This window comes from Lithobates pipiens, unplaced genomic scaffold, assembly GCF_037356315.1.
Source record: "Lithobates pipiens isolate NorthernLeopardFrog02 unplaced genomic scaffold, aLitPip1_a1.2 Scaffold_18, whole genome shotgun sequence".
Lineage (NCBI taxonomy): Eukaryota > Metazoa > Chordata > Amphibia > Anura > Ranidae > Lithobates > Lithobates pipiens.
In genome coordinates, this window is record NW_027507758.1 from 482,704,143 (window position 1) to 482,720,861 (window position 16,719).

Below are 16,719 nucleotides of genomic sequence, written 5' to 3' on the forward strand. Positions count from 1 at the left end.
ATATATCAAAGGTTTCATATTTAACTTTTTGCTGACTGAAGCAGGACTTCTTTCAGGTTTTTATTTTTCTCTATGTCCCCCTGGTAAATTTGTCCTTATTATTTTCTTATAGGCACAAAAGGGAAATGAGGGGAAATCTTCCCAAAGTGAGGCAAAATGCCTTTGAACTTTGACAAGTATCACCAAAACTGATATCCCCTCTAGAAGGTTTCTTCTCCTCCACTCCTCTTCCAGCAACAACCCTAAATATTGGATTTCCTCTCACTTCCTATCTATTACCCTGGAGATAGATTAGAGTTCACTAAGGTTTGATTGGAGAAAAAATAATTCTCAGTGGTTGTTATGGGTTTCCTGTACTGTTCACAGTGCTCTTTTCTTATTACACTGGCCTAAACCTTCAACACCATTTGTAAGATTTATGCTGATTAGATGATAGGATCACCAGCTGGAGTAAATTAAAATAATAGTTTACCATTAAAGCTTATCAATAGAGATAAGCTTGAGCGTCTTCCAAACTCAATTCAGAGATGGTTATCATATTGCAGTTAGAGGGAAGGTCAGTACTACATCACTTTGTAAATAATGTAGAAATTTGAACGGAAACATTTATTCAACCTAAGGATGAGATGAGGAAATGGAAGTATTTATCAATGTTCTTATAATCTAATGACCGTTTAGGAAATAAGATACCATACCGTATAAGTAGAGTTGAGTTTGGTCGTCCTCCAAATTCATCTCTAAAATCTTTATAAATACTTCCTTAGCTCATCCTTCGGTAGTTTGTCAGGTTGGTTGAATATTTCTATTAACATTTCTACGTTATGTACAAAGTGATGAAGTATTGAGCACTACTGTATCTGCAGAGTTATAATTCCCTATGATATATTGATAATATAGTGATAACTTGACTTGAACAAAGCATCATTGTAGTATGTTTTTGTTTTCTCCTAAATGAAGCTGATTTCCTTTCCTGTGAAATGTGTTAACATTGGTTTTCCTGATGTTGCTGCATTGCAGGGGATGAGTTGGAGTACATGAGACCAGCTGTATACAGGAACATTGCCCGACAGCTGAACATCTCCCTGTCTTCAGAGACCGTTCTGTCTGATGCTTTGCTGGCGGTTGCCTCAGAGATATTCACAGCAGGTATAAAAAGAATAACGTAATTACACACACTACAGGCAGATGTTCTATAGGTGAGCAGCGTACAAATAAAAAACACTGAATCACACTTGTTATGTATAAAAAAAATTCAAGAACTACATGCTATTAAAGCACAATTTTCTGGTTCAGCTTTTTTTTTTTTTTTTAATTGAGAACCATAGGCAGGTTTACAATTTGACATATGCAGTATTGAAGGTGCAGAAAGGTAATTACGAATTTAGCAAAAGGTCCACAGTATAATTTCTAATTTTGATGTAATTTCTGACAAGTTATGAACATCCGCTCTGTTAAGCGCTGCTATAAACCTTTCACTTCATCTGGGATTTGACAGGTGCTGGCTGCAAGAGCTTGTGCTTTGTTGTTCCACAATGTTTGTGTATGAACGGCCGCATACTGTCACTCAATTACACAGGTGTTTGTACCTGTGAATCTAATTAATAGAGGTGTACCTGAGAATAGGGGGAGTAAAGGGTGGGCGTGGTGTGGGTAGAGGTAGGTGTGAGTGGGAATCCCGGGGGTTGAGAGCAGTGGATGAACCACCATGGTAGTCTGTGGTAATGACAAGTGTTGGATCGGAAAGGGGAATACACCCTTTTAGTCTCTTCTGCCAAAAATGCTGCTCCCTGCCTGTCAGCCATAATGTAGGTTTAGCTGCGCATGCCCAGTTCAACGTACATTTAGGGCACCACTTTTTGTCATGATGATGTGACATCATCAGGGCCCTAGAACAAACCCAGGGGGAAGATGGAAACAACCGTGACCCGAGAGGTCATCGTTTGACAGATAAGTCGGCCATAACGTGCTAGCATGCGGTGCATACTAGCATATTATGGCATATAGCTCCTGGGGGCCCATTTATTTAAAAAAATAATTCCACTTCATGGTCCAAGAATAGAGGAGTCAAAGCCAGGCAGGACGTATTTATCTGTCCAGGGCTGCCATATTTTGTTGTACTTGGGAATCCTATCTTGCAATGTGGCCTTGATTTTTCCATGTGTCATAGCCATAGCGACCCTGTTTTTAGATGTGATAAAGCAGAGTCTAGGAATCTTCCAGGCCTTGGCTATAGTTTATTTACATTCTTATAAGCATGGACTGCTCACTGAAGCAGAGGAATGTTGGTAAGACCAACTTGGGTGCAAAGCTATAGAATATACTCCAGTGCTTGTTCTCTTTTAGGCTCAATTCAGACTTCACCCTTTTTGATTTTGTTCAGCTGCTTGTGTTGTCAATGCTTTGTCCTTTTAGGTCACCTCCAGTTCACAGTATGCATGGTGTGGTAGAGTTTATTACTGCAAGGCTTAAAGCCCAGTTGAATCTCACACTTTCTTATGTATTTTAAGTCCTGCCCCCTCCCCAATATGGTATAATTTGTAACTGATTGATTTTCCTTTTTGTCTGGGAATACCTTAAAATGCTCTCGGTGCTGACATAGCTGCATAACAGCCACCCCCCCTCAAAAGTGTCCACACACAGACTTGTATTGCAGAGAATTAGAGGGACTATGACAGTGTAATGCCCTGTACACACGATCAGACATTTTTCCAACAACAAAATCCATGGATTTTTTCCGACGGATGTTGGCTCAAACTTGTCTTGCATACACACAGTCACACAAAGTTGGTCGGAAATTGCGAACGTCAACACTGACGACAAACCGAGAAAAATGAAGTTCAATAGCCAGTGCGGCTTTTTTGCTTGATTCCGAGCATGTGTGGCACTTTGTGCGTCGGAATTGTGTACACACGATCCGAATTTCCGACAACGGATTTTGTTGTCGGAAAATTTGAGATCCAGATTTCACATTTTGTGTGACAGAAATTCTGATGGAAAATGCCTGATGGAGCCTACACACGGTCAGAATTTCAGTTGGAAAATCCGACCGTGTGTAGGGGCATTACAGTCCAGGTTTGTTACTGAGTGTTGATTACTGAGTGCACTGGGTTACTGGGACATTTCGACACCATGCACAACTGCTATACTAGGAGGATGAAGGTAAATCTGTAAAAATGGAGGTTGTTAGCACAATATATATCTGACTGCATATGTCACTTGATTTGGGCTTTAGAAAATAGTCACCAGCAGAAAACAGCTTGAACATGTAGTAGTTCACTAATTAGAAAAAGAGAGATTTAAAAAAAAAAAAAAGTTTATGTTTAATCAGGAAGAGTGTTATGGGAACCTGACCATGTGATTTGATTAATGTAATTTCACATAATTGGTACAAGACTAGTTAACATAATTGCCTCTTAAATTTCATTATCAGAGAATGTCATCTGCAGTACAAGCACAACGACAAGCTACCTTTACTAAAGTCCTTGCTTATGACATTCAGGAAACATATTATGTAAAGACGTTTGTTAGTCCCCTTAGCAGCTAAGGTAACTGTGCCCCAGTAGGAGTCTAAAAAGTGTGCACACCAGAAGTGATCTGGGGGCATTGGGAATTTTCCTTTTTTCCCCCAAAGGGGTACGCATTTGCTAGCCTACATAATGGCTCCTGTCATTCAATGTTTTAGATCTTAATTATTGGCTAAGCACATTTTACACTCTGTATTGGTTCATAAATACAGTTTGTCCACACCTTTCAGCATTTTGTATTCTAAAATCAGTTAATTTTAAACCCTGTCTGTGAAACAATATCCAGTTTAGGCACAACCTGGAAGAATACAATAATCAAGATTGTCTCACCAAAATATGAAAGACTGGTACATAAGGTATAAATGACTACACCTGGCCCAATTTTATTACACAGAATATGTTGTATGTGAAGAACATATTTTATGTTTTTAGACCAAATACCCTCTGTTGTTTATATGACTAGTTAGGAAAACTTTATATTCACTTTTTAGCAGAGACCACCAAAAGAACATATCCAGTAAGATGAACATATCCAATTCTTCTTGTCAACCCAAATAAAACGTTTAGTGAACCAAGTTTCTCTGTGATATGTCTGCTTTCATCATTACTCAACACTGCTAGGAAGTAGAGAGAATTCTCCCCAATGGGATAAAGACAGAAAAAAAAACATACCAGGGTTTTGACTATTCCCTTCTCTATACAGAACCAAAAGAGTTTTGGCTTTAGATTTACTTAAATTAGATTTGAAGTGTATGCAAATCTTAACAATGAACTTCCATTATTTTTTCCCTTTTGGTCTGGTAAATAAAATGCTAGATGAATTTTGTTATATTTGTTTGATAAGTACAAAAAACGCATATTGATCTTGTCAGAAATCCTGAGCTGTCTTGTGCCCTCTGCACACTTCCTGTGTAATCGCAAAGAGCCCTCCTAGTACTTATCATGGACTATAGCAAGATTAATCTTTGTGTTGTAGAAATCCAGAAGTAGGAGTGGTTGAGTAGTTTAGCAAAATACACTGGGCAGAGCTGACACCACACAGTCCACAAAAATGTTCTATGTTGTAAGCCCTCAATAGGACTTATGAACTAAGTGTATTTCAGACAGACAAATTGGTATTTTTTTTCTGTACTTGCGGAATTGTTTAAAGGTATAAACCATGGGGAAATGTGCATGTATTTTTGTTTTATTTTGCCCTGACATATGCCTAAAAATGTTGAGACTATATTAACTTTCTCTTTATAGTATTTTAAATTTGCTTTCTTGTGTAGTTTTAAAGGAAGATGTACAGGCAGAAATGAGATGGCTGCTGTTGCTGACATTTATAGAAATACACCAATTGTTTGGCTTTCACTGGCTTCAATACTTTAAGGAACTAATGCTCCATACACACGATCAGAAATTCCGTCAGAAAAAACTTGGATGGTTTTTCTGACAGAATTCCACTCAAGCTTGGCTTGCATACACATGGTCACACAAAAGTTCTTGGAAATTTCGACCGTCAAGAAAGCAGTGACGTACAACACTATGATGAGCCGAGAAAATTAAGTTCAATGCTTGCGAGCATGTGTCGTATTGTTTCAGAGCATGCGTGATTTTTTGCGTGTCTGAATTGCATACAGACGAACGCATTTTTGGATAGGAACTTTTTCCGAAAAATAGAGAATCTGCTCTCAATCTTTTGCTGGCTGAAATGCTGCCAGCACAAGTCAGATGGAACATACACATGGTCGAAATTTCTGACCAAAAGCTCATATCTGACTTTTGCTGGCAGAATTTTTGATCGTGTGTATGGGGCATAACATGAAATAAGCATGTACTGTAGATGAGGCAAATGCTTGCTCTGAGTCAGTAACTAAAAAAGTCTTGAAGCCATTAGATCACCACAACTGCCAGGACTGCAGGTTTCCTTCAAATTAGAATTTCAAGATAACCATAACTAGTCTTAAAAAATACTCCCTCTCCCCTCCCAACACCTATGGTTACTAACCTGTTTGAAAAACTACATCTACTTATGTATTTTCATGCCGCTCCGGTACGGTCATGTGATCAGGCTCCCCTGTTTCCGCTGCTGCATGGGGGGAGGAGAGACCACTGACAATGCACCGGCCATAGAAAGCCTATGGGTGATGTCACTAGTCCAGGCTTTACCATCCATTATTAAACACTCTCTTCTCTCCCTTGTAGACACAGGAGTGATCACGTGACTGGACTGGAGCAGCATGAAAATAGGTATCATTATCGTCTTTCACAGGTTGTTAAACATAGGTATTAGGAGTAGGGAGAGAGTATTTTTAAGATTAGTTAGGATTACCCAGAATTCTACTTTAAAGCTGTAGTGTTTGTACTGATTATATTAAGTGCTTCTCTTCTACTTCTACAGGTATTACATGGGGGAAAGTGGTATCACTATATGCAGTAGCAGCAGGCCTTGCAATGGACTGTGTGAAACACTCTCAGCCTGCTCTTGTTCTAACCATTGTAGACTGTGTGGGAGAGTTTATACGAACAACCCTGGTCACGTGGCTGAAGAGGAGAGGAGGATGGGTAAATTACTTTTATGTTCTACGTTTATAAAACAGAATCATTCACAAAGCAAAAGCTGTTTAAGCTCTTTATTGCTCCTTCTGGAATGAAGGAAGCTAAAGTACAGTGTATTTTTACAAGGAGTTTTTACAGCTGCTACCCATGGAATGCTAGTGAGCAGTTAGGGAGAAATAGGCACTCACAACAGCCTCGCTAAGCAGGTACTGTTGGACGGGAAGGTAAGAGGAATGGAATGATTTATTTGACTAGGGTATTGTGAAGATGATAGACATAAAAAAAGTTATCACCCCCCATTTAACCCCCCCTTTAAAAAAGAAGAAAAAGAAAAGAAAACGCTACACTCACTGCCTGGATGTAAATGGCCACAACAGACTTTCATTCATGTCTTAAATCTTCTATACAGTAAAATGTGAAAATTGCTACACATCACAAAAGTTAATACACGCTCTAAACCTCTTGATCATCACAGCAGACACAGCAAATCAAAAATGTAACTAAAAACATAGGGGGTTATTTACAAAAGGCAACTCCACTTTGCACTGCAAGTGCACTTGGAAGTGCAGTCACGCTAAATCTAAGGGGTAGATCTGAAATGAGTGGAAGCTCTGCTGATTTTATTAGCCAATCATGTGCAAGCTAAAATGCTGTTTTTTATTTTGCTTGCATGTCCCCCTCGGTTCTACAGCGACTTTACTTCCAAGTGCACTTTCAGTGCAAAGTGGATTTGCCTTTAGTAAATAACCCCCATAGTACGAAGGGGGGTCCATACCTCAGCTGGATCTCCAACCACATCACAATCTAACTCATTAGATTGGCTTCAATGACTCTATGCCCCTGCCAGCTGCCATGGCATAAATAAAATTATACTTAACCACTTGGTTCCCACACTACGTCTATTGACGTCATGGGGTTTCGGTGGTTATATCTAAATGATGCCTGAGGCCACAGACATCATTCAGATATTGCCGTTTTCAGCCGGCGATTCCCTACACCATAACAATGATCATAGCGGCTGTTCCGCCGCTTGATCATTCTTACGGGCGGCGGGAGGGGACGCCCCCCTCCCGCCGCCCTCCGGTGCTTCTACCGACTCACCGTTTCCATCGGTGAGTCGGTCACAGGATCCGCCGGCCCCAGCAAGTAATCATAGAGATTTCCGACGGACTAGATTTTCCCCGGAGTCTCTATGATCGTTCGGAGGCCGGGCGCGATGTTACAACGTCACGCCCGGCCTCGGTATTCAAATTAACGGCGCCGATCTGGCTAGGAAGCCAGGATCGTTTTTTTTTTGTTTTTTTTTTATTCTTCCCAGCCTAGAGGTGAGATATGGGGTCTTATTGACCCCATATTTCACTGTAAATAGGTCCGATCGTGCCATATTCCTATTACAAGGGATGTTTACATTCCTTGTAATAGGAATAAAAGTCATCCATTTTTATTTTTATTTTTATTTTTTTAAGTCTAAAACAAAAAAAAAAAAAAAAAAATTAACAATAAAAAATAATAATAATTTAAAGCGCCCCTGTCCCCGTGAGCTCGCACACAGAAGCGAACGCATATGTAAGTCCCACCCACATATGAAAACGGTGTTCAAACCACACATGTGAGGTATCGCCGCGAACGTTAGAGCGAGAGCAATAATTCTAGCCCTAGACCTCCTCTGCAACCCAAAATATGTAACCAGTAAAAAAATTTCAAGCGTCGCCTATGGGGATTTTTAAATACCAAAGTTTGGCGCCATTCCACGAGCGCGTGCAATTTTTAAGCGTGACATGTTGGGTATCTATTTACTCGGCGTATCCTCCTCTTTCACATTATGCAAAAAAATTGGGCTAACTTTACTGTTTTTTCTTTTTTTTAAGCATGAAACAGTTTTTTTTTCTGAAAAAAACGCGTTCGAAAAATTGCTGCGCAAATACCGTGCAAGATAAAATGTATAAAGATAAAAAAAATATGAATAATTTTTCCTTTTTTTTTAAATATCTATACACAAATGTTTTGTCTTTAATTAATTTTTTAAACTGAATGGGTTGTTTTACAAGGTGATTGTTTACAATCACTTTAACTTATACAGAGAGTACAGGTGTGGGAAGGACCCAGCAGACCCACCTACTACAGGATGGGACAAGACCAGTCACCCTGCACAAGGAAAGAGCGCAGCAGTGACCGGTCTTTATTACACAGAGCAAAGTTTCACACGGGATTACTGTATAGATCTGAAAGAAATACTGTACACAAAGCACACCATGAGTGAAGTAAGAGTGCAGGAGTTTGGCTTTAAGCCTACGGCTTTGCTTCAGGTCTCACTTGACCAGTATTTTGTTGATATTTGTCTGTTTTATCCTGAAAGACCCTAAAGATGCCATATAGTGTAAAATAAGTAATCCACTGTCAAGGCTGCTGTTTCAAGTGGTCTGCAGATTCAGCTAAGCATACATTATATTCAGTCGTGTTGAGGCTAAATAAGCACTGGGTAAGACATCATACATTTATTTCAAATCCAGTTTGTTCACTATAAGTAGGTCCCCTAGTATGCATTTGTTTAATTTATTAATTTTGTTATTGTTAATAATAATATGCAAACCACAAGAATAACTAGCTGCACTCAGCAACCTGTTCTGTATCCAGAATGTATATCTGTGTTTTTATTACATTTCTTAAGACTTAAGCTTATGGAAAACAGCATCAGACCATATTTTAATAATGAACTCAGATTCCAGATATCTCTTAAGCCGGATTAAAGGGAATATGACGCAGCTTAAATACCAGGAATTCACTAGTAAAACAATTCCAGTCTGGTTTTCTTTCTTGATAATGTTAGGATTACTTGGCTTTTATTACTGGAGTAAGGTCATTTTGGGATCAGTGTTAGCAGCCTGAGGATAGCCAAAATAACTCTTCTTATAATGCACAACAATTAATTCTCAGTTGGACCAATTTATATATTTACTTTGCTCTTTCAATTGCTTAGTATGTTGCAAAAAGAAAGAAAGAAAAAGAAACGTGAGATTTATTTGGATGCATAAGCATCAAAGCTGCCAGACAGATGTAAAAAAAAGTTAGATGACGCTTTCCTACATAATAAATCTCTGCAGTTATCTTTGCAATCTGGTTTAATCTACAGTATATGTTAAGACTGGAAGAAGATTTAAATGGTCACATCTAAACACAATATAAGTGCATAATTCAAATCAGACTTGTGCTGAGAGAAATGCACAAGTTTTAGTGGCTGGCTGATCCCTCTTTCCAAAAATTCTGCCTTGCAAGCAATCATACTGATTTTCTGACTTCAAACATTTCTAAGTCGCTAAAAAGAAACATATATGCAGATTATGAAATCTGTCTCCACTAACGGCAATGGCAGACCACATAATGGCTTCTCCTATCACAGGTTTCTTGAATGTGTGGCGTTTTGTATATAATAAATTCATTTATTATAATTCAGAAACACCAGTTGTGGCTGGTGCTCAAACGTTTTTTTTTTGGGGGGGGGGGGTGCAAATAAACTGAAAAAAAAAACCCCATCAATTTCAGCCACTGTGCCATCAAAGCAGCTACTGTGCCCATAAATTGCCACCACTGTACCATCAAACACAGCCACTGTGCACATCAAATGCTACCACTGTGCCCATCAAACACAGCCGCTGTGCCCATCAAATGATGCCATTGTGCCATCAAATGCAGCTACTGTACCATCAAACACAGCCACTGTGCCCATTACAGCTGTAATTCAGGTGTCTGAAAAGGGGCCGGAATAGGGGGCGTCAGCGGTGACCATAGATAGATTCATGCAATGCATGAATCTATCTATGGTGATAGAGCGGTGCAAGGAGAGAGAGGGCGGTGCTCCTGAGCCCTTTATGGATGCACTGCCACTGTTTAAATCTACACATTTTAGGTATGGTTAAATATGAAATATTACTTCCATACAGAGTTCTGGTACTGAGGTAAAGAAGAGCTAGCATTGGGTATTTTTTATGTGTATGCATGCTAAATACTGTATAAGTGTAACACTCCTTAAGACTTGCAGTTGAGGAGTGTTAAAAAGGCATGGTTGAGCCACATTCTTGTTGCCCCTCCCCCCCAACCGTTCCACGTCAATACCACGGTTGTGATGCTTGATCACTGCAAGAGAGGAGACAAAAAAAATTCCTCCTCCTGTCTGTAGCAAACTAATGACATACCATAAATTAATTCCAGGTTAAGTCACTTTCCTGAAATTCAAACACTTTTTAATAAAACAACGAAGATTTTTTTTTTGTATATAAATGTAACTGTTTCTGTATATTTTGATATATCAGGAATTTATTAAACGTTTTTGTTTTAACTGAATATACAGGTAACCTTTAAGTCTGCTTACTGGCATGATTAAGTCTAAATGTTTTTTTTTTCTTTGCTTTACAGACAGATGTAACAAAATGTGTTATCACTTCTGAATCTAGCCTGCGATCCCACTGGTTGGTCTCCAGCGCCTACAACGTAGGACACTTCTTAAAGGCAGTGATATTCTTTCTGCTTCGTGAACGATAACCTTCTGTGGCAGGCTGTGTGTCCGTTAAAAGTCACCAGGCAGACATTGCTTTCCTTCATTTCCTGTGGCTGGGTCAAAACTGTTCTTCAGGGAACTCTCAATGGAACATCTGTGACAACATGAACTAGACTTGCTCAGATTGTGCTTTGTAAAATCAAAATCAACCCATACTGCGCAATTTCCCTCGTCTCCAGCACATCAGAGATGTTCCCGCAGTCAGGCTGAGTGTACAGCTTCCTCTCATTCAGTTGGGACCTTTTATAAACTCACCAGACTGTACTGTGGTTAGATCAGAGTTTATTGTATATTTCCAGACTGTTAGAAGAACGGAGTCAGTATTACAGAAGATACATACGGAGAAACTTCTGCTGTTACATATTTTCATATAAGTGTGCTTTAATATGTTACCTGTCAACTTGCAATGGCCTAGAAGAAAATGGCAGCTAAAAGCAGGCATGTCATTGGTACCTAAATAGTATGGGTATAGAAAGTTTGGTTAGAAAGTGGTTCAACATCTTACCAGCTCCATCAGTTTTGTTACAAAGGAAGGCAAAACAAAAACCCCTGGGACAACTATGTGAAAAAATAGCTCCTCTCCAGTATACAAATTAGTATGATCAAAAAGTACCACATCATCCTTAGTAATTATAACTGTGCATACAATAAAACAACAATTATCCACGAAATTCTGCTTTTGATTTTTGCAATTTCTACCTCATATAGCAGATCATCCCATAACTTACCAGCATAAAGAACCATTTTCTACACTGATGATAATATTCTCTGTATTTCATACAGAACCAGTATGCCCTTATTGTTTATATAGTTACATAGTAGTAGTTATACTCATTGATCCCATGAAATCATAAAAATGTTGTTTTTCAAATAAAATTAGCCCAGTGTTTCTAATGTTTCACTATACATTAAAGGACATGCTGTTATTTTGTTGCAATGAAGAAAAGTTGTGAGGATTTGGAACTTTTACACGTCCTATACAAGGAAGAATTAAAGAAATTGAATGCATTTACATTACACATATCCTTTTCTCAAAAAAACAACTAGTTTACCGCTTTGACCAAAGGGTAAAATTGCCTTCAACATCACTGTCTATAGGATATTCACTTTGTGGCCTCCTTTCTAAATGACTGTGAAAAAAAACATTACGGGTTAGTTGGAGTAAGAATGCCATATCATTGGGGGTTAATGGGGGGGGGGGGGCTAATACCACAGCAACAGTATATATACAGTATCTCACAAAAGTGAGTACACCCCTCACATTTTTGTAAATATTTTATTATATCTTTTCATGTGACAACAATGAAGAAATTGCACTTTGCTACTTTGCTACGGACCACAGACACCAGGATTCTCCTGGTGTCTGTGGTCAGTAGGTGGAAGGAAGACATGTTGTAACGTGGGATAGGGGCTGGGGGAGAATGCACAAGTATCATTGAGGTGAGGAATGCTGGTCAATGGTGGGAAATGCTCTTAAATCAATGCCAGTGGTGTCAGTGAGAAGAAAAAAAAGCTCTGCTATCAGTTGAAGAAATAAATACTTTGGTGTCAGTGACAGAAAAAAATGACCCTGGTAATCAATGGTGTCAATGGGTAGAAAACATGTGTCTCGATTGAAAGGAAAAAATGTTCTGGCATAGGTGTCAGAGGGAGAAAAAAAATTCCCTGGTATCGGTGTCAATGACAAAATATAATGTCCTGCCATTGGTGTCGGTGGGAGGAAAAAAATACCCCAGGGTTGGTATTAGTGGGAAAAAATGTGCAAGTGTCAAGGTTCAGTGAGAAGAAAAATGCCCTAGTGTCTGGGTTTTTGTTCCAGCAATTGGAACTGGGACTAGGCCCAGTTCAGTTTCACCTGGGAGAGACAAGGGATAGAAAAAAAACTAAGTGTACTAAAAGTTCATCCTCTAAACATTTGATTGCTCTATGCAAGTGAACTGAAGTGGCAATTAAGTTAGAATCCTAATGATACATACAGTAACTTAGTGTAGTAGAAGTAGCATGTGATTATATATGTCCCAGACTTTTATACTGGACCACTCTTATATAATATTGTCATCACATACCCAGTGTAGTTTTTGGTCATGGACTTACCTGAAATTAATGGCAGTATTCCATTGTCCTAGTGACCCCTGGTCCATCAATTATTTTCCTGGTGATACACAAGTGTCAATTTGGGACACAAAGGGAAATATCTTCAGTGAAGGCCCAGATAAATAAAAGATGTCAGATGTGACCCTTCTTCACTTTATTCTAAATTAAAAAGCAAGTCTTGGCTGTGCTGGATTTTAATATGCGAGTTAGATCAGTTTCTTAAAATATTACAATAATAAATAGATTTAATTAAAAAGAAAATCAAATAAAACACCTATCTGAGTTGACTCATAGTAGTTTGATTCTTCTATTGTTTTACCTATACAGATTTCAAACATATGGAATTTTCTGATTGTTGTAGGTAACAGAGAAGGTTTGCCTTTCAGATACTTTTATGAGTGCAACTCATTGAGTATCAAAATTGGATTAAACCTACATGCAGTTGAGGAGCTGATCATCAAATTTAGCATCAAACACAAAGGCCTACGTGTCTGTGAATATGCTTATTGTCAAGTTGCGTTTTCCTTCTCATTGTGATATAAAAGACTGGTCAGGTGGATGATAACCCCAATGATTCCAAATTATATTTTTGACACCCTGCTGTCTAAAATATCATATTGTGGAGGGGCGTGGCCGGCGCGTGACCAAGATGGCCGCTTGAGGAGAGAGCTCTTCACACCGACGGCATCTAAAGCGACTTTCGGCGAACCCGTTCCGACTTTTCAGCCTCTGACATCCCGGGAGAACTCCCGCTCCACCTCACAGCGATGTCGCTGAAGCGCAAAGACGATCGGCTTCCCCGAAAACTTACGGCATTCATGTACCAGCCGTCCGCGCGGAAGATCCAAAATGGCGCCGGCGCGGACTTGCGGAGCACACAGGCAGAGGCCGCGTTTCACGCGAACGGAGGAGGAGACCCATATGTACCGACACATCCTCCGGTAAGCAGGGGAGACCTTCCCTCTCGCCACCAGGGACACCCACAGCCCAAAGCCCAGCCAAAGCTAAGATGCGCCTGGACAACACAGGCATAGCACACTGCAGGGACCCCACTATTGGGACGCCTCAGGCCTTCCCTCAGCAGAGCCAGCTACCTGACGCCATAGCAGCATTCCCTACCATAGGGCAGGCTGTCATGGACACCACCTTAAAGGACATGCTCATGTCTCTAAGGAGCTCGTTGCAATCTGATCTGTTCTCTCTCATGCACAGTTTTGGTAGTAAAATAGGAGCAATGGATGACAGGATCACACAAATGGAAATTACTGCAGGAGACATTACAGGAACAGTGAATGACATTATTGATACTCAGGAGGCACAGACTCAGGATATTACATGGATAAAGGACAAAATGGCGGATTTAGAGGACAGAGCCAGACGAAACAACTTTAAAATCAGAGGAGTCCCGGAATCTGTCCAAAATACTGAATTGCCTGCCTATGCAAAAGGCCTTATTAAAGCTGTGCTCCCTGAGGCAAAAAATATTGAACTTGTCATTGACCGCATACACAGGCTGCCAAAACCCGCGTTTTTACCTGACGCTGTACCTAGAGATGTCATCCTTAGAGTGCATTTCTACCACATTAAGGAGCAGTTCATGCACAAGATGAGGGGGTTAGAAAATTTACCAGAACCATACAATCGTCTCCAAATCTATGCTGACCTCTCACAGCATACTCTGAGCAGGAGGAGGCAGCTTAATACGATCACCAAAGCCCTCCGCAACCACCAGCTCCAATACCAGTGGATAGCGCCAGCCAAGTTGTCTGTCCTCCGAGACGGGAGGAAATATGTTGTAACGTCCCTGCAGCAAGGTTTGCATCTCTTACAGAAATGGGGCATCGTCCCTGCCTCCCCTGGCGAGGCACCTATGGATCAAAGTAACACAGGCTCTATAACGGCCCAACCTCTACCTCCCAGGAGCCAAAACAACGCTTCCCTTTAATACTCAGGAACGGGCCCATACGTTCTATTTACCGTTTGGTGATGCCATCTGCTCATGCCAGGTCTTAAGACTCGTTACCCCAGTTTTTGTGTTTCTAGGCGCTGTAGCGCTGAGGTGCATCCTCAACAGAAACACCTTTTACAGTTCACGGTTCTCAATACCTTAAAGCTTTCTAAGCTACAACTACCCGCAAATCGCATTGCTTTTTGGTCTACCTAGATACTATTGCGTGCCTTTTATTTCTTATTTTATCTTTTTGTTTTGTTTTGTTTTTGTGTCTCTCCCCTCTACCACCTCTATTCTTTCCCCACTTGTCTCTCCACCCTCCACAGCACCCCGGAAGCCTCCACACATTGGATTGATCGTGCCTATTCTTGATCTACTCCGGTCTTCAACACAGCTAACTGAACTTTCGGACCCCTCCAGTTCACCGCCCTTCAAGGTAATAACCTTAACGGTTCCTTTTTGTTCTTTTTTTTGGCAATTAAGTGCTCCACATGCCAATCACCATTGTAACAATCAATGCAAAGGGGCTTAACCACCCTGCCAAGAGACGATCTTTGTGGTCATTAACTAAACACACTAAGTGTGACGTTTTATGCGTACAAGAAACGCACTTCCAAGCCTGCAACCCACCGGTATGCACTCACAGGGAGTTCAGCAATATTTTTACCGCTAACTCGGAAAAGAAACGGAAAGGGGTACTTATAGCCTTCAAAAACACTTTAGCATTTCATCTTGTCCAGTGCACAACAGACCCTGATGGTCGCTATATCATATTGTCTTGCACCATCAATGGTGCTCCCTATACTTTTGTCACCGTGTATGCGCCTAATACACACCAATCTCGCTTTTTACGTAAGTTACATAAGAAAGTTGAAGCCCAAAAGCAAGGAGCTACAATCTGGTGTGGAGATTTTAACTGCACTCCTGATCCGGAACTAGATTCAACCTTTCAGCCCAAGAGACGCAGACTGGAGCTAAACCCTTTGTTGCACAATCTACGCCTTCTAGACATCTGGAGATGTCAGCATGCAGAAGAGAGAGACTACACATACTTTTCCCCAGGCCATAATTCTTACTCCCGAATTGACCTTTTTCTAACAGATCCCTGGACTCTTCAAACTGTATCCTCTTCTACTATACATCTAACTACATGGTCAGACCACTCCCCTGTGAGTATAACCTTGGAAGACAAAATCAAGCACTCACCAGCGTATCTTTGGAGAATGAATTCTAGAATTTTACAGGCGGAACCCTATGCTCAAATATTGAAAAACGAATTGGAGGAGTATTTCATTCGGAACAAAGACTCTGTTGCAGATCCGCATATTTTGTGGGCCTCGCATAAAGCATTTATGCAGGGAATTTTTATTCAACTTGGGGCTAGGGATGCTAAGCAAAGGAGGCAGCGGATGAACACCCTTCTTACACGTATACAAACAGTGGACTTGCTTAACAAAGCCCAGCCTACCCAGACACTTAAATCTGAACTAATCTCACTGAGACTGGAGCTCAGGGCCCTTTTACTAGAGAACCATGACAAAATCCAAAGGCGACATAAAATGACATTCTACGCTGCAGGTAACAAATCTGGTAAACTACTCTCCCACTAAATTAAAGGCCACATTACTAGATCTCCCATACCTTATATCCATCACCCAGACTCCAACTCCAAACTGACTAATCCGCAAGACATCGCTAACGCCTTCAGCGTTTATTACGGCAAACTATATAATCTAAAGACTGATCCCCACCAAACCCAACCCACTCATACGCAGATACAGGATTTTTTAGATTCAGTAAATCTCCCTCATCTGACTACACAACAATTGGAGATACTCAATGCCCCTTTCACACAACTAGAAATTCAATCCGCTATCCATACTCTTCCTAATGGCAAGGCGCCCGGCCCAGACGGTTTTGTAGAAGAGTACTACAAACAATTTAGTACAATCCTCACTCCACATATGACACCTATGTTTAATTCTGCTGCCTCCTCTGCTTCCTTTCCACAAGAGATGTTAAAAGCGTTAATTGTAACAATACCAAAGCCAGGGAAG

At 40.4% G+C, this 16,719-nt stretch overlaps 1 protein-coding gene across 2 annotated transcripts in view; it reads left to right on the forward strand.

The window, feature by feature from the left end:
• The window catches only part of BOK (BCL2 family apoptosis regulator BOK), a 45,962-nt gene extending 34,674 nt beyond the window's left edge, over nt 1–11,288 (forward strand). For both annotated transcript variants that reach the window (XM_077488430.1, XM_077488429.1), the window contains 3 exons: nt 1,018–1,146; nt 5,908–6,071; nt 10,476–11,288. In XM_077488430.1, coding sequence (XP_077344556.1) covers nt 1,018–1,146; nt 5,908–6,071; nt 10,476–10,601 — 419 coding nt within the window. In that variant the 3' untranslated portion in view covers nt 10,602–11,288. The remainder of the gene's footprint in view (nt 1–1,017; nt 1,147–5,907; nt 6,072–10,475) is intronic.
• The last annotated feature ends 5,431 nt before the right edge of the window (nt 11,289–16,719 follow it).